At 39.4% G+C, this 18,614-nt stretch overlaps 2 protein-coding genes across 4 annotated transcripts in view; one reads left to right on the top strand and one right to left on the bottom strand.

Annotated features, from left to right (window-relative positions):
- LOC110061010 (polycystin family receptor for egg jelly-like) overlaps positions 1-18,614 on the top strand; it is a 353,714-nt gene that overhangs the window by 143,825 nt on the left and 191,275 nt on the right. The window lies entirely within an intron of this gene.
- Positions 886-13,959, bottom strand: LOC110043287 (transcription factor IIIB 90 kDa subunit-like). Of its 3 annotated transcripts, none has more exons than XM_020748728.2 (14): positions 13,680-13,959; positions 12,660-12,740; positions 11,565-11,738; positions 10,582-10,613; positions 9,912-9,984; positions 9,529-9,678; positions 8,632-9,093; positions 7,201-7,271; positions 6,336-6,417; positions 6,117-6,175; positions 4,588-4,832; positions 4,167-4,218; positions 3,444-3,636; positions 886-2,719 (listed from the first exon to the last, which is right to left on the bottom strand). In XM_020748728.2, exons 1-14 carry the CDS (start codon positions 13,858-13,860, stop codon positions 2,679-2,681), a joined length of 1,896 nt encoding a protein of 631 aa, XP_020604387.2. In that variant the 5' UTR covers positions 13,861-13,959; the 3' UTR covers positions 886-2,678. The 3 variants fall into 3 exon arrangements, with proteins under 3 accessions (XP_020604387.2, XP_089147796.1, XP_089147795.1); XM_089291670.1 differs by lacking the exon at positions 13,680-13,959 and adding an exon at positions 12,984-13,136; XM_089291669.1 differs by lacking the exon at positions 13,680-13,959 and adding an exon at positions 12,854-12,969.

Raw genomic sequence — 18,614 nt, 5'->3', positions numbered from 1 at the left:
CAATTTTTTTTTTTAAGCGTTCTGTGCCTATTAAATCCGCCCTGACAGGTGTTTGACAATAAAAAAAAAATTTTGAAGTGTTTCGTGACCCCGGGTCACAAAATAAACTTCAGGCGGCTGCTATGGTGCCAAGTTTAATTTGTGAGAGGAAAACTACTCATCATATTTGCAAATCCCATCGCGATAAATTCTATCATCGTAGTGTAGGGCTGAACATATTTACTTTGGCTGAATTACCAAAATTTGAAAAAAACCTTTCACGAGGGCTGTAATGACATCAATTTGCTTCAGATGCGCTGCAATAGCATTAGTGAACGCAGATCACTCTTCGCGCGTGTACCCCTCCACGAAAGAGGAGCGAGCAGTCGCTGGAAGAACGAACCAAATTTTACTGCTGTAGGTGGTATGATCACATATTCCAATCCATTTTCTAAAAAAATAATTTCTATTGAAAGTAAACCTATATAATAAATAAGTTATCACATTTCCTCGCTGCACAGTTTGCAAAATCGACTTGAATATCGAAAGACAAGTTGAGGCCCGGGGCTGAGGCTGTTCACATTTGATAGATAATTTAGGCAAGAATTTACCACCCAGCGTACACAAACATCTGGGAAAAAAAAGGATTTTCTTGAGCAATAGATTAAAATTTAAAGATTCTGCTGAATGTGTGTTTCTCAACTCTTGAATCATCGCTGAACATTCTGCTCAAAAATGACAAGCTTTATCTACTGTAGATGATGAAGGTTTTTGTTTTTCGTTTTTTTGTCTAACGGGCACTCCCAACATCGATCACGAGAAAGTCATCTGATGAAAAGGTTTCATTCACTCTGGCAAAATGTCAGCAGTATTTTGCAGCTGTTCCAAGAGATCCTGACACTCAACGACCGTAGAAGTATAAATAATTTTATTTACTCTATTTCTTTTCTTTTAAATAATACACCAGGCACTAAATTCTGCATGGATTTAGGTTCCACTAAACAAAATTTTTACAAGACCACTACCCAATGTCTGTTAGAAATATATTTTCTTGTTTTGTTCTAGTAAAATAAATAATTTCATGGCGATCGCCCTAATAAATTATTTACAGACAGGTTACTTTAAAAGCTTTGAAACAACTAGTGAAAGAACCGGTTGTTTTCCCAACAAAGACGTCCTTCAGTTTGATTAGGCCGCTCTAAATTAAATTATCTTTTACTTTTAGCTGAAACTTGTAAAATTACACGAGCTGTAATCAATTACTGTCACAAATAGTGACATCGACTCAATCTTCTCCATTCATTGTGACAAATTTAATAAGGAACTAAGCGGTGTTTCAGGTGAACCTCGTAAACTTTCCTCTTGAGTATACAGTGAAAATGGCTCGCTTACACAATAGGTTGCCATGAAGATCTAGCTGAAAAGAATTAAAGCAATTAACACTGAATGTTTGTGATGGAAATTGATTGGGTGTTGTAATTTAGTTTCTTGAGCACATTTAGAATAATATTTCCGTGCGCCAAGCGCTATGGCAGCTTCCTTTCTCTGAGAAAAAGTTACAGCGGTATGGGAAATATTTCGAGCCATTCCTCCGTGTAAAACTCCTTTCAGAAGTTTGTCCCTGATAGTTGATAAAAATATCAGATATCAACCTTGCTTGGGTATAGTTTAATTAAAAATGCATCAACCCTTACTGAAAGGTAGGAGTAATCGACAATAAAAGGAATTCGTTCTCTTAGGCACGGCCACACATAGCCGGAGCAATTTGAAAATGCGGCTTTATATTTCTACCGTAATCCGTCTCGAAAACGGGGCTTTTCGAAAACACGCTTCAAATCGGAGAAATTTGAAAACGCCGGATTTTCGTTTTAGTATAGACACAAAACATTTCGAAAACGATGACGTCACGATAATCACGTGATTTCCCTGCCCGAGTTTTATTCAAACACAAATCCAAAATGACCGGTGATTGTTGCGTTTTTAAATTCCTCCTTCGTAGTGTGGACGGAAAACATTCGATGGGTTTTCAGAGTGTAACCTCCGTTTTCAAATTTCTCCGGCGTAGTGTGGACGGGGCCTCATACTGTTAGCTATTCGAATTTTCATTTGTACAGGGCAGTTTTGCGTCCACACTGGAGATATTACGTGTTCGCCATGTATGGACGGGAGGTGAAGTGCTCCCCGTGTTCACATTAAAGATGTATCCAATTCATAGGAGTACTGCTGAAATGCCTGTTTTTTTCATATTCCTCCTTGGTTTTATCGGCCAAGTTCACCACCGATCTAGAGCCGTTAGCTCTGTATTCTCCGCGACTTTTCCACACCACCTGTTCATTCGTAGGAACAAACCGTGTTCATCATTGTGGACAAGTCGTCAGTGCATGCGATAAAATAAACGGGATATCTTCTCAGAAACTTGCCCACAGTGCAGACACTCAGAGAAGAGTCCGAGTTCTGTCTTATCTCTGGTGTCGACTACCTGAACCAGCGGTTTACGCCACTTTGGTTGCTTGGTAACATGACGTGTGCTTTCGACGCCGCAACAACTTTCGGCTCCCGAAACTTTCTGGATTGGTTAGAAGGAGCGGGAAACTACTTCAGGTTTTGCTTTTAAGAGCATACGCCGACGAAGCACTCTGTTTCAATGAATTTGCCTGAAACAGGATTCCCGCCTGAACCAGAATGGGAAGCAGCGTAGATTACTCGTAATCGTCAAAGTCGCCATATTCTTCATCGAGATCTGCAAGGAAAATGACAAGAATATTGCTTCATCCAAAACGTTTTAAAGTAGCTAAGCTACAGTTTGCGCATCTTGAAAATTTGAGGCTAAATTTTCCAATTTTTTTTCTTTATGGTTTTTTGTTATCTCTTTGGTGTTTTTCAATCTTAGTATATTATTATTTTCAGGTTTCCTTCTTTATAAAGGTAATTCTGTACGTGGTCAAAATAGCTCAAAATACCGTGACTGAGCTCCTTCAAAATATCTATTTTCTTATCGAAACAGAATGATCATGAAGACTGGCTTACAAGTTGTTTTTTTTCTGATAGATCCCCTAAGCTTATTATATCTTGACGAAAGGCCAACGAAGTAAAAACTATGCAAAGACAAATCTTTCTCCTTGAGCAAGAGCTAAACTTTCCCCAAGTTAAATTCAAGTTGCTTTTTTTCGTTTTACATTCGTGTTTCAAAATTTTGCTGGCGAAAACTCCATTGTTGCTCTTGCGAAACCTTGAGTAAAACACACCGATCATTACCACAGACATCACTTTTCATAATTCCCTGACTATCCCCTTATTTTTCCCTGACTTTACTTCAAAATGTCAATTTTTCCAGGCACAAAATAAAATTTCCTGACTTTTCCATGACCCCGGAGAATTTTTCCCCTGACCAGTAGCAACCCGGCAGCTGCATTCTCTTGAAATGCAATTAGTCGGACTCTAAGTAACACAAGACGGGGACTTACTTGCTTCATACAAATGACCCATGAGATGTACGGCGCTGACTGGTTCTTCGTCCTCCTCTTCCAGTTCGTCAAATTCGTCCTCCTCTCCCATGGGGTTAGATTCGTCAGTCTTTTCATACTCCACGGGGCCGCTTTCAATGACGACTTCTTTGTCAACTGCTTCCACCTTAACTGGCTTTTGGGACTGAACGAGCTGGATGCCAATAAACAATAAAACCACATGGTAAATTGAATGTACAAAAGTCACCTAACGGTACCAACATAGTTTGAATCCAAGTCGTGCTGCAGTTTTACCAACGTAAGTCCTACCGCCAACGAAAACGTAACCTGTTCCAGGACCGAGAGTTGGAACAGGCTAACGTAAAATAAAGTTTTAAATTTTTGGGCTAAACTGACTTTCACTGTTGAGCCAACCTGGATCCCAGGCTCTCTCTCCTTTGCCTCCCTTGTTATCGAGAAGAGTAGCCTGCGAACAGGCTCCCGGCGAGGACGGAAAAAAATTTCGGCAAGCGCGAAACCGAAGAATTCGGAGAGCGAAGCGATCGGGGCGGGGACTGGGGAGGACAAGGCTCACCAGGAGCCTGTTCGCAGGCTACGAGAAGAACAACCAGGGCCTCTCTCCTCAACGACAAGGGAGGCAAGGGAGAGAGAGAGAGAGCCTGGGATCCAGGTTGCTGTTGGGCGTGAAAATTACAGAATGACAACATCTAGGCGTACACCTACCTTTGGTTTCTTGAAGGTATCCGAAGGCGAAGCAGCAGGAGTAGAAGAGTCTCTAAGAATTACAAAGAAGAACAAAAACTAAGTAAGCAGGGTTCAGATAGGTTTTCAAGGCAGGATGTCAATAAAAAATTCCAACGGCTCAATTCCCACTGCTGCCACCAAATCATTATAAATTTTATTTTTATTTATCGGGTCATGTAGCTGACCTTGACGGGTTTTTGAACTGAGACCCTTCACTTATCTGGAACACTGAGTAAGGCTTGTTAACAAGGAAGCTGTCTTCTAGATGGAATGTAACGCAATCCTACTAAGACGATCACCTCCTCTGCGTATTAGGGCTATCCCAGATCATTACTTCTCCGTGAAATACCTGCAAGTATTCCACAGAAAACCTTGCAATATATAACCATTAGAGACTGACCGCTTTCTTCCTCCGGTCCTAGTTGGTACGCGCAGCGTTATAAATTCCTGTTTGAGTGGTAAAACCGGTTTAGGAACAGGTGTGACTGGTGTAGAGGGCCTACTGGATTGGCTCGTCTCCAGATCCCTTAGTACCTCGTAGTTTATTTTACTAGAGATTTTCTTTTCTACCAGCATCTTTTCAATAGCCTCGCCAGCAGTATTTGCTGGTCCGGTTGGAACTTTTTTCTTGTAAGGTTTTCTTTTCTGTGGGAGCACAAGACTGACGTTAGTTAAAATTCAACTATGAGAAGAAAATAATAATAAAAAAAAACAAAATAAAATAAAATGAAATAAAATAAAACAAAACAAACGAAAAAAAAAAAAAAAAAAAAAAAAAAAACAGCAGACAGACAAACACCATGCCTTTTTTGGCGGAGCGGGGGAGGGGGAACACAATCTGCGAATTGAAATGTTCAGACGTAGGTCGGTAAAAGAGTTTCAGTCTTAGTGGAGAGACTTCCGTGGTTTTACTTCTATGTAATCCCCTGAGCATGAGATAGCCGTGATTCGAGATTCCATTCTGATGGCTTTGCCCTTTATAGGTCAAGGTAAGTCTACTCTTGCTTAGCTAATCACTGGCCAATTCTGCAGCACGCTGTCAGTATGTAATTTTTTTGGCGCGAATTTCATAAACCTCTCTTACACGAGTTCGGTATGAGAGCAAGAGAAAAGACGTCTGTTTTGACGAATCATTGAAATCTCAGCTGTTTGTTTCTTATCAGTTTGAATGGCGTGGCAGAGATATAATTTTATAGCTAACACTTTCAAATCCAAATACAGCTGGATCCCTCTTATGCGACTTCGGTTATTTAGAATTTCACGTTCTCGAAATGTGGAAAATTTTCCCAGTGTCAAAAGTTGATGATAAAAAAGAGAATAAAAAAGGGAAATCGGTCCGCGATCTTATGGAGGCGTCTCGTACTGGACCAGAACAAGAAAGCTCAACACGAAATGGCAAGCTGGGCGTCTGTGAGTTAGAGATATCGAAAAGGTTTGCTGTCAAAATTTAGTTTCCAATACTATAATTTAGTATTTAATGTAGACACGATTGAGGGAGCTAAGTCTTGGATGGAAACTTTGTATACGTTTACCCAGGCATTGACCATTTTTTCAAGCGTCTGTGTGTTGTAATCATACTAAAATTGTCTATTTTTTGTTGAGAGCAGCTTTCACTTGAGTGTCAAAAACAATTTGCATTCCTTTGATTTTGCATTATACCGAGTATTGCAACACTAAAACGACTGGCTTAAAAAAAAATCGCAGGACTTTGTCATCCAATCGGAGGTAATCCAATCGTGACTCGTTCAAACACGTTTTACCGCGCTTTGCACCAGCTACATGTATTTGCTTCGAGTTCCGACTAGTTCAGTGGTTTGCTTGTAATTTCTGATAAGCCAGAGCCATTACTTTGGTTTTGGTTTTACGACACTCCGTTAAAAGCCGCTCTATTACTGTAGGCTGTCTGCAAAAAGTGTAAAGGAGGAGGACCTTTTTTGGTTCTTGTTTATTTCCTTCTTCTCTCTCTCGTGCTTCCTTTTCCTCCTTTTCTACAAAAGAAATAATCCCGCAAACTTTACAGGTTAGCAATTGAGCAAAAGACTTACCTTAAAGGAAACCTCTACTTCTGGAGCAAGTGTGTTAACAGAACACAAGATGGGGTGGTTGGTCCCTTAGAGAGACACTACTCAAATTCAGCTTCATAGTCACCTTTTTGTTTTTCTAAATAATCCTTGTTTTCTTCCATCCACAGCTTTGTTTTTATTTCTATCTCTTGTTCATTTAAGAGGCACTAAAAACAAGCCAAACAACAAGTTGAAAAAACAGTTAAGGGAAGTTTATCAAAATTCTCCATTGCTTTTTTCGTCACTGCTTGTTGAAATTAACGGAGTTACGACACAAAGAGAGTTCAAGCTTTAAGACTCCAAGGCTGATCATGACTAAATGAGAGACCCACAGATAGAGAAAAGTGTTTCTGTATAACAATGAAGCACAAGGACAATAACTGAGCTTGAGATAAAATATCATGCCATTCGTGAGCTTATATAGCTAAATTCAGCCAGCAAAGTGCATGATAAGTGTGCAAAAATTTTAAGCAAGTTAAGTTTAGCTGATTGAATTAAGATAGGCTTGTGCGACCTTTACAGCTAGAGTAGAGTAGAGATATAGCTTGATTTCATTAATGCTTTGAACAGGAGGGCAACTGGTTTACACAGGCGGACAAGAATAGAATGGAACTTCTTCAAAAGAAATCTTTCCCCAGATGGTCAAACCAGACGGGCAAAATCATCCTCACAGCTGGTCAATTTTCCCCATGCCCAAACCCCTGCATACAGATGTCAATAAAGCTGAAGTTCACCTATGATGAATCAACTTTGCTGGTAAACTTGGCAGGTAACTTAGTTACAAGTGACCCAACCTGTGTATTAATTTACGTTTGGGTCTTAAATTACTACAATAGTGTTTCTTTTAGGCTAAGGAAAATAGACATGTATGCTAAAATATGACTGGAGGCTGGTGAGGAGGATGTGTCTGTTGACATAATAAAGAAAGGGGGGTGGGGGATTTAAATTACTTTATCCAGTTCTGTTTCATCCAGGCCTGTTAGATCGAGTTCTTCACTCTCTTGGTCTTCTTCTGCTTTATCTGCAATATGATAATGATTATCATTTCCATTAACTTGCCTGGTTTAGTGCTGCCCATTTAAGGTGCAATTTCGAGGCTGAATACGCTCCCATTCCGCTTGAGCATTCACTAGCAGCTGCAGTTTTTCTCAACCTCAAACATGCATGCTATTTTCTTAGTAAACCAACTGAATAGAGAACATGGAATACCATCTTCTATAGAATTGATAAATTGACAACTCCACGATAGATATCATTTCACACCCATGACATCTTGATGAGTGAAGTGTCATATTTCCTATTTCAGTGTATGACAATTTGAACCTCCTGAAAGTGGACCATTTTTTCACGTGCACTTTTATCGTGTTCCAGCCAGAAAACATCCAATTAGGTGTGTTTATATTAAACAATTTGATTATGAGCTCGAGATTGCTATTTAAACAATAGAGTGTTTCTGTCGAGGAACTATCGGGTGCTGGTTGCCCTGCAGAAATTTGATGTTCTTTAAACAAATATTTGCCCAAGAAGCGAAGCTTCAAGGGCAAATATGCTAGTTTTAAGAACATCAAATTTCCACTGGGCAACTGTCAGACCAATAGTTCTGAGACATAAACACTCTATTGTCTTTATTGTTCACCACTAAATGTTCTTCCATGCGCCAGTTCAAAAATCACATTGAATTATTTTCAACTTTTTTTTAAGACGAAAGCCGTGAAAGCCAAATGTAAAATTTGAAAAGGAAAACAAACAGAAACTCTCTTAATACACTTCAATCGTTTATTTTCTATAAGCCCGCTTGTTTACAGAAATATTTTCACAGACGAGTACTATCCATCTGGGTGTTTTCCTCGGACAGGCACTATGGGCTGATAGTGTCTCTTCACAGATGAACACTATCGCATCATGTGATCAATTTAAACCAAAAAGAATCAGAGAAAATTTAGTGGTGAACTATAACGTGTGATGGTTGACAAGGGAGCAGCCTGAGTCAACTATCATGCATAGAGATCAAGAGCGAATAATTGTTTAAGTATAAATCTACTATTCGTTCAAAACTCTATCTAAATCCTCTTCATAGACACTTCGAAAATGCCAAGAAATAGCTGTCATTTTGTTAACAAGGTCACACTGCTACGCTACTCACTATCTATCACAGAATAGATAGTGAGTAGCATAGCCAATCAGAGAATGGCATTCATGATAGAATGCTAGTAGATTTATACTAATATACTAGACAAAACTGTGCCAAGGAAAAGATCTTGAACACAACAACGTGAAAGATGAAAAACCAGCTCTTAAAGCTCGATTTCCACCTTTTCGCTGGACTTCCAAATGTGGCTGGAAGTGGAACCCAAAGACCATTTCAGTGTAGTTTCAAGTACCTTCTACATTGTCAATCTTTGACATCAGATCTGCTATGCCAAAGGGAGGAACCACAAGTGAAGTGTCACTACTAGCATCTCTTGTAACATCTTGTTCCAAAGTCCTACTTGAATCATTAGTATTTCCACTTTCATCTACTGGGACAGGTTTGTCCTTTTTGGAATCAATGCCTAAAATTTTCTCAATTGAGTTCTGGAATTGTTCCAGTTCTGAAGCAATTTCTGGTTTGTTCAGCTCCTCAAGCTGTTGTTTTGCTCTTTTCCTGGCCTGTGTGAATGACGGAGGATCCTGCTCCTCCTCAAGATCAATGGTCTGAAATTCATCAATGGTCAGCTGACTGGAGGGCGTGTCACGGAAGTCACCCAACCTCTTTCGTATAGTGGTATCACTGATGCGAACGGTTTTGACAACTTCACGCACGGTTCTGTTAAATCCATGTAATCTTGCAGCAACTAAGAGAGCTGATATGAAATAAAGGAAGACTGATGCAATGCAATCAAACCTCTTACAATTAGGAGACACTTATAGGGAATGAACTAATAACCATTTCATAGAAGGTGGGTGCTAACACTAAAAAGTAGCAAAAGCAGCTTATAAACTGAATGAAAAACAGATTAAACAATGAAATGAAAAAGGAAGTTATGATAATAAATGCATTGTCATACAAGTATTACTACAAGATGGACTAGCAAACATTTGTTCAGTAGGAAATTTCTGAAAGGGCCTCTGAGTGCTTTATCATTAGTGATTTCTGACATGAGTAAATGGAGGCAGCATGCCCATGGCACCTTGTTTTTAAACATACGCTCATCATTTTCATAAGCAAAGTTGCACACATTTAACTGCCGCCAATCTGCAGTTTAAGAGTACATAACAAATGAACATTAAGCACTAACCTGCTCCACAAAGGCCTGAAGGTCGTCTGCCATGATGAATCCAGTCTCTCTTCATTCTGGACACAAGCCGCAAAGCTGTCACAGCAACATCGTGCTCCTTCTCACCAAATTCCAACTTATGGGCAAAACGATGGATGTACAGGCAGGGATCTGAAGTGCAGTATAAGCACTCTATAAATACTAATGTACTTTATCCCTAACAGTGACCAATTTCAGTCTTTTCTCTATAGGTTATATATCATAGCACAGTCATGTTCAAGAACACAGTTACGTAAACCATTGAGATTAATGGACACCACTGTCTCCATAAAAAAAGATCTTAAGTTAAGTAAAAAGTTCAGTAGAAAGCAATCTGAATTATTGTGATTTTCTCATGACCTTACCAACAGCAGGCAGGTTAATGTAAAGTTCTTGAGCCAGCTTTAGGTATGCTCTACCAAGGGTGAAAACATCAATCTGTCAAATAATGGAAGCTCAGTTTAATAAGGATCACACAAATCAAAAAGAAAAGGCAGCCATGATCACCATGATTTCATTCTATAATTCATTTATCAGAAAATCAAGTAACACTTTTGAATAGCCAGATTTATAAGCTTCAATTTGATACATAGGGTTTACAGTACTGTATCTGTGATGTAACTGCAAGGCAATACGTCCATTGTACTGGAGACACCCCTGAGGGTACACAGTAACTTTAACTGGATATTACGAAAATAATGTGTCAGGTTCCATGAAGAAATATATCCATACCAATTGACCAAGGAAGGCTTACATTCAGAGGGAAGAAGAAGGAAGGGAGTCAAAGCTAATCACTGAACTTGAATTACAGTACCCAAGGGGGATAGGAAAGAGGTCAGTGAACCAAAAAAAAAAGTTTCCATAGCACGGGGGATGAAATTTTGTAGGACAACATATGATTTATTTTAAATATTACAAAGAATTGTAAACATGCGATATCCAGAATAATAATACCTCAGACTCTACATAAGATAACGAAAACTATTAGTTAAACTGACTTTCAGTGCCACTATCAAAGCATGATTAACCTAGTACCTGTAAAACATCACTGAAATCCAGCAACATGTCTGTACAGTGTCAAGGTTGTTAAATTGTCCATTCCACACTACAAAATTCTATTTCATTTAAGTTAAACCTTTCCACAGGACATAAAACATTAGTAACTGTTATTTACACCATGCTGCCAGTTCTGTTATGCACTACAGGTAATCAGAGAGGAAGACAGGTGAAATGGTAAGAGGTTTGAAAAACTAACAGAGGGATGTCAAACAATGTCTAGTAAAAAATGAATTATCCTGAATAGGCCACTTTAAATAATTATATTAAAATTCAGCTTGATAGTGAGGTTTAGAGGACACAAACAGGTGGAAGTTAATAGTAGATAGGCATTTTTAATAATCTATTAGGCAATATAGTTAGTGAGTTTAAAAAATTATTTTAAATGTCCCCACTTACTTAAGAGGGGTGTTTCCTCTTGGCTAAATATTTTTTGACCTTTAACAAAGGTTACATGTATGTATGTATGTATGTATGTATGTATGTATGTATGTATGTATGTATGTATGTATGTATGTATGTATGTATGTATGTATGTATGTATGTATGTATGTATGTATGTATGTATGTATGTATGTATGTATGTATGTATGTATGTATGTATGTATGTATGTATGTATGTATGTATGTATGTATGTATGTATGTATGTATGTATGTATGTATGTATGTATGTATGTATGTATGTATGTATGTATGTATGTATGTATGTATGTATGTATGTATGTATGTATGTATGTATGTATGTATGTATGTATGTATGTATGTATGTACAAGGCTTGTTGAGCAAGAAAGTTAAATTTGAAGGTTATATATAATTATAAATTTCCCTTTCATTTGCACATAACACCTTTAGCTTCTTAATCTCAGCACAATCTGTGAATAGTACGTATTGAAAGAAATGATTTATTGTGAATGCCATTTAGTACAGGACAGTATAAATATTGAAATTTATTTTGGATATGTGGAGTTCTCTCTGTTCTGCATACAAGGTACAGACACGCTGCCACAACATGATTTGTTCGCCTGCCTCTGGTAAGACGCTTGTTGACTGCCAGCTTGTAGAAGTTGTAAGCAGTGTCAATACAATGCTGATTCATCTGCAGCTGGTGACCTACAGTGTTTATTCTTCTCTTCCCTAAAGACAAAGTCAAACAAAAGTCAAGATTTCTAGATAGTATACATAATACATTGCCATCATCGTCTGAAAATGTCTGAAAAAGTCCCCCCCCCCCCCCCCCAAAAAAAAAGAAATCTGGGAGATTGCCATGTGGGTACAGTCTGTACCCCTTGTTGATCCCCCAAAACAGGGTAACGAGAATATTATTCTCTACTGATTCAACCAGACAGACACTGACATCAAATATCCCAAATTGCTAAATTAGGTGTGAAAATACATATTTTAATAGTTCACGCTCTTTCCTTTGTACAGTGGGAGATTTGATGACCTAGTATACAAATTATACCAGGATATCCAGTCTGTATCCTGATGACTCCCATTTAATTTTTGAGAGTTGGCAAGGATCGTATTAATTGGACCATTTACTGGAGAGGAGAATATTACATAACATTTCAAATGATGGAATTTTTACAAAGGCTTCCTCTATGCCACTGTCATTCTATCAAGTTAATTTAAGTAATGTTCATGAATTTTTATATGACTTGCCCTGACATGGTTACATGTGCAGCAGAATCAATGTATAGTGGAATCCCGATTTCTCGAACCCTCATTTTTTTTAATCTCCTGATAACTTGAACAAAAGTCATTTCCCTCTCCTCAGTCGAACACTGTAATTTTACCCCCAGTTTCTCGAACTATGCGATTTTTCGAACCAATTTTTGTTCTCCTTGGAGTCTGCAGTCTGTGAAACCAAAGTAAATCACTTATCCCCACTCCCATGGCGAGAATCTGGAATTCATGGTCTGGAACTTGTAATCTACGAAACATTAGCAATCTAAAGACTGAACTCCTCCCTGGATTACCTTGATGATTAATATTTGTGGAAAGATAGGATATCTCTGATGAGAAAATATGATTAGAAATGTAAGCTTGAAATACCATTTTCAAGGGTCACTGCTCTTGATTCCTGACCAAGTCCATGGCGAAATGCAGATCCCAAACCAACTCCTGCTTTGTTTCCTGACCAAACAAAATGATAATTTGTTACTTTAGAAAATATCTACAGAGCTTTTCCTCCCATGGAGAGTTATTGGTTTGAAACCCTTCTTTTTGGGAATATTTTGAAGGCAAACCTCAAACTTTCCCATTTGGCTTTTCAGACTCCACTCCCCAATGGAATTTCCAATGACTCTGTGAGGTGGCCATGGCAAAACAGTGGAGGCCTGGATCTCAATTTAAAACATCTGAAAATTATGTACATACTTTAACTAAAGAATTAAAGCCAGAAAAAGATCCAGAACTGTCCGTATCACGAGTTTCTATAAACGAAATCCTTTTAGCTTCGCGAATAGCAGGTAGAGCACTAGCACCATTTTTGTCTCTTTTACACGCTGCCATGCGTCTTCAATAAATACAATTCTTTAACCTTAGACGAGTCACGTGACCTACGTGGCAAAATGGTTATGAACATCGCTTGCAAAGCCGTTCGCCGCACTGGTTGTCCTGAGTTCAAATCCTGTATCCATCCTCACATTTCTATCAACGCAAAATTTCCCGGTACTTGTAACAAATCTTTTCTTCTTCTTTTTTAACCCAAAAGGCGCTTTGATATACGAAAAAGAATGTTTGTAGAGTCGACAGGAGAGCCACATCCACGTGTCGTCGAGAAAATATAAACTTCCTGACACTTCCAAAATTATGTTCCTCTGAGTCAGAGTTTGAGAAGATAAAAGGACAAGAAAAATCAAGCATATTTTCAGACAAACAAATGTACATCTACCGTTAGAAAAAAAAACTCAAGTGTAAAATGGAAGTAGATAGTTTCTATTTTACGATCACCTGAGTCGACCGTTAGCTTGTCTTCGGTCTTATTAAAAGATGATTCAGACAAACCTAGTTGTATAAGGACAACTTCTTTTCCGGATTACTATAGAATTTTTCGAAGAACAGACTTCCTACCTTCGGCTGAGACGAACTGTCCAATGGCACTGGCACCTCCGATACTATTCTCTTGAAACTGAACCTCGGAGACGATAATGTTGTCTTCGAGCACGGACCCACATCCCATACAAACTGCATCGCCACGAGCTTGATCAATGTCGATGTCACTTCCACCACAATTTGAACAAACCTGTGACATGCTGCTGGAATTATTTTCCGTCTCTCTCTTATGTATTGATGAAAGAGAACAAAATTTAACAGGTAAAGAGGCGAAGCCGGCGAAACGAAGATATATACTCGCAAAGCCTCCAGGGAGAAGTTCAGTCGAAGATGGGAGGGGAGGGGAGGGGAGGGGAGAGGAGCGATATTTAAATTTATATTTGATTGGATGCATTCTATCACTTGGTACAAGGATGACAAAAGAGCGGGAAATTTGAGACGCGGGCGCCACATTTGATGATCACGAAAGGAGCGAATGTTGAATGTTGTGGGCCGTTTTATGGCAATTTAGGTGATTTTTTAGGTTCACTGCTTTGTCCTCTGCATTTCCTTTCTTCCTCTTACATAGAGGACATAGCAGTGAAGGTAAACAAATCACCAAAAGGGCCATTAATCTACCTAGGAACCTCACGAGAAACGAGGAAACACACACAGCTGAAGCAAGGCCGAAGCAATTAAGGGTAGGTTTTTAAAATATTTTTATTCATGCTCCTTTTTAGTTTTCGTCTCTAGCCTAACCTGAGTAGTACTGTATGTCAGGGAAGCTCATTTGCGAGCTTGGGCCACCTGTGCCCACTAAAATGTTTGAATGAATGAGTTGCCAGTAATCGGATACCCGTGTTTGCGCGAAGAACTCTGGGATCGTCAGGGGGCAAACATTGCTAGTCGCTAGAAGGAAATGTATGGCGAAACGTTGTTTCGAGGTACAAGAAAACGACTTTTGAGAGAGATCAACGCTTTTTCGCCGTCGTTTTTATCGCGAATGGATTTGGACAATGTTGATATGTGGAATATGTAAGTTTTTGTTTGAATAACCGTGAAATATGTGACAAAATCTACCGATAAACTCCGTTGCTTGCGTGAGGTTTATTGTGAAACTTGCATCGCGTAATGGTCTGAAAATATTACAAAGTTAATTAGATATAAATCGAGAGGAAATAACCCAGTAAAGCCTTTTAAGTCGTGGACAGGCTACTTTTGGCTTATTTGAGAGCTCAATCATACAAATAATACTGGAAATAAGCCCGGTGGCGATCACTGTACTGTCTGGGGTTGATTTAATGACAAATGAGTCCGCGCGACTCATGCTGTGTGGCTACTGTGTTGCTCAAAGCCTTTGTTTTGCTTTTACAAGCACGTATTTCAGTGATTTTCCTTTTCTATAACAGATCAAGGGTGGCTCCTTGAATATATCTCTGAGCATTTGTATTTAAAAGTGCCATCTGTGCGTGATTATGCTTTCCAAAGGTTGGTATTGACAGTTGAGTGAAATTGCCCGACACAAAGGGTAGTAGTTCCTCCTGCAGTTTTCGATTTCTGTTTTAGAGCTTCTTTTCTGTCATTATATTTAACTTCTCGGAGGGTCTTTTCTACCATTTGCTTCGGGTAGCCTCTCGAGATCAGGCGTGTATTGAAATTTTCAATATTCTCTTCAATGTATTTCACAATAAACCTCACGCAAGCAAAAGGGAGTTTATCGGTACATTTTATCACTTATTTCACGGTTATTCAAACAAAAACTTCCATTTTCGATGTATCAACATTGCCAAAATCCATTCGCGATAAAACAACGGCAAAAAAACGTTGATCTCTCCCCAAAACCATGTTTTTGGGCGTCGAAACAACTTTTTCGCCATACATTTCCTTCTAGCGACTTCCAATGTTTGCCCCCTGACGATCCCAGAGTTCTTTGCGTAAACACGGGTATCCGATTACTGGCAACTCATTCATTGTCGTTGAAAGACCAAGAATATTGATGACACGACGAGCTCAACAAATTGTTTACCTGTCTCACTTTGTTGTTGAGTGTGGAATCATGACGACAAACAATGCTGGAGACGAAAACCTTGTGTTTTTTTAGCTGGGCCTTCAGCTTCATTTGCTATTCGATAATGTTGTTTGCTACTGAGCGGGGATTTCGATTAAGGTCGTTTGTTCCGATGTGGATTACCACGTAATCTAGATCTTTCGCTAAACTTGGAACCATATAATGCCTCATGTCTTCCGTGAAGCTACCAGGGAAGCATTTGCGAAACGCATTTTTCCCTTTAGATTTCATTCTTCTGGTGTCGACATATTTAATCGTCGAACCGCCCAAAATGATGGTTGATTTAGCTTCTACCCGCCGCTCGCCAACAGTTAACCAACCCGTGTTATCGGGGAGCTTAAGAAACCACGACGGCGACGCCGACGACAACGTCGATTAAAAAATGATTTTATATTTTACCTACGAATCTCGCGGTACCCTAACGTCATTTACTTTGTTTCTCACTGTCAAAGCTATCACAAAACTGCATCTGAGACAGCGATAAATTCGAAATAAAAATTTAGAAAATTAGCCGTCGTGGTTCACGTTCTCCAGACAACGCGGAATTCAGTCATTTCACGTTGTTGTTTTGCAGGGGACGGCAAAGAAATGTACCAAGAATTATAACGCACGTGCACAGCCATTGTTCGGCTCATCAAACCTTTTGGTTAGCGACGTTGCCGTTGCCGTTGCCGTTGCCGTTGCCGTCGTGATTTTCTTAAGCTCCCTGGTCATCACCTTGAGTAGGTGACGTTTTATCGACCTGAGGTGACGCGGTGTTTGTAGGTGTTGGCCGAGTTTGGTCATCATTTAATAGTTTTATGGCTGTAACAAGGCTGTCCAGTTCATTATCTAGGGTTTTTATTGTGTTTGATGCCCTTGCATTCGATAAACGTTCATATTCGAGCTGCTCTTTTAATTTCTTGGCCTCATTTTGAAGAACAATCTTTTCCTGAACTAGGCGTTCTTGACTAGGTGACGAACTGTTGGTAATTTTCATATTTACCTTCGAGTGAACAAGATGCTGAAGTTCATTACGTTGTTGCTCGACTTTCTGTAGATTGCTCATAACCATAAAACAACCCTCGCATGTGGAAGGGTTTGGCAAAGTCTGGGTTACAGACTACAGGTTCTACGAAGAGTTGAAGGAGCAATCCACCGCAGTTGACTCGTTTGAGGCCGCGAGGGGACATTGCTGAGTGTCACAATTAGGTTGAAGAGCAAGAAGGTTTCCTTCGATGCAAAGAGGTTGCCTAGTTTTTCTCGCAAGATAGCGTAACCAGACCCTTGGGTTTGGACGGTATGAGTTGAGGAATACCACTTCACTATGATATCACCCACCTTGAATGAAAGCATTTTATCGGCTGGATCTTCTGAGATTTCGCCATCTTTCGTATACTCGAGTTATGTCTTGACCAGACAAATCAAATCTTTAAAATTTCCGTACCACTTGAATTGATCCTTCGTGTTCAAGTAGTTGACTAGCCAAAGATGCAATTGATGATGAATTCTCGTTTGTAAGAGCCATTTTTAACGAACTGAAAAGTGAAAACCGAGTAAAATACAACGTAGCGGAGCGCGATAAAATACGTGTGAACTCTCTGAGAGTAGACAAGGGACCTGATCTCCAAAGATCACAGAAGAAATAAGTTATGACCGTCACTAGAGCATATCCGCCGATATCCATTTTCTGTAATCTTAATTGTTCTAAATCTAACAAATATTGCATGTTAGGAGGTAGCGTGGCCAAGTGGTCAGCGTGTCGGACTCGCAATCCAGCGGTCCCGGGTTCGCTCTGGCCACTACCTGGATTTGTTTCTTGGTAGCCCCGAGTTCAAATCCTCCGCCGCGATTGTAAATAGCCAACTGGTTTGCCTCCGGCCAGTTGGGATTCTTAACAGTGTTATGTTCAGTTTGAATTATTTGTTTCAGTTGTTTGCTCGGCCCCACTAGCACTAGTGCTATAAACATTGCTGAGGGTAAATAAAGGTTATTTATTTTATTTATGTTACAAGTAGCGACCGTCGCGGAAGTAGTATGTATCAGGTGAGTAGCCGGCTTGGTTCCATATGAACTGATAACAACTGATTTAACGAGAAATGGTTGCAGAACCGATTTAATGAGATGCGTTATCATTATTAGCTCATTCAAGAGCCTGGTCACATACACTGGTATTCGATAATAAAAATGTTTAACAAAACGAGCGGCTTGTCGTTGTACACCTTAGATCTGGATGTCATGAATTTCCTTTTAGGTATGCGAATCACATACCCTGGTATTCGAAAATAAGTTGTATACCCGAGATCTGGATGTCATGAATTTCCGTTTGGGTATGTCAATCCCACACATGTAGATGGTATTTTACATATAAATAACAAGAGATTTTCTTAAATGTGTTCGGGGCAACGATGCAGGTTCCTTCTGATAAATCCGACAGCAAAAGTAAGTAAGGTAAAACTTTATTAAGCCGCCGAGTTAACGTCCGTGATAATACTAATAACATATAACGAATATTAAACTTGATCGAGGTCCTGAGAGAGTTCCACTCCTAAATATTTATTTTGTTTACGCTGTTTATTTATGGTGCATTTCTCCTTTGGGCGGGACCTCCTCCGATTTTTTACTCTTTGGACTCATTGAAGAACGCCGTCTGATTATTGACTTCATTAGGAGCCTAGGAAGCTTAGGCCCGGCCGTCCACACTAGCTACACCGGAGCAATTTAAAAACGTAACAACCACCAGTCGTTTTATATTTTTGTTCGAGGAAATCTCGGCCAGGGAAATCACGTGGTTCTTCTGATCCTGTCGTGTTCGAAAAGGTCCGTTTTAAAATGTTTTCCGTCCACACGAAAACTCAAAGCCAGCGTTTTCAGATTCCTCTGGTTTGAAGAGCATTTACGAAAAGCTCCGTTTTCGTGACGGATTA

The sequence above is a fragment of the Orbicella faveolata genome, unplaced genomic scaffold (assembly GCF_042242905.1).
Source record: "Orbicella faveolata isolate gen_17 unplaced genomic scaffold, um_ofav_v1 contig_24, whole genome shotgun sequence".
NCBI lineage: Eukaryota > Metazoa > Cnidaria > Anthozoa > Scleractinia > Merulinidae > Orbicella > Orbicella faveolata.
The sequence above is the reverse complement of the archived record's forward strand: the minus strand, read 5'-3'. Positions and strand labels throughout refer to the sequence as shown.

What these genes read in the sequence shown, in the direction of transcription:
- LOC110043287 (XM_020748728.2), bottom strand. Translation starts at nt 13,860, where the DNA reads ATGTCACAGGTTTGTTCAAATTGTGGTGGAAGTGACATCGACATTGAT. An exon ending in TTCAGGCCTTTGTGGAGCAG is followed by an intron (nt 9,094 to 9,528) that starts GTTAGTGCTTAA and finishes ATTTCATATCAG; the next exon opens with CTCTCTTAGTTGCTGCAAGA. An exon ending in ATGAAACAGAACTGGATAAA is followed by an intron (nt 6,418 to 7,200) that starts GTAATTTAAATC and finishes GCTTGTTTTTAG; the next exon opens with TGCCTCTTAAATGAACAAGA.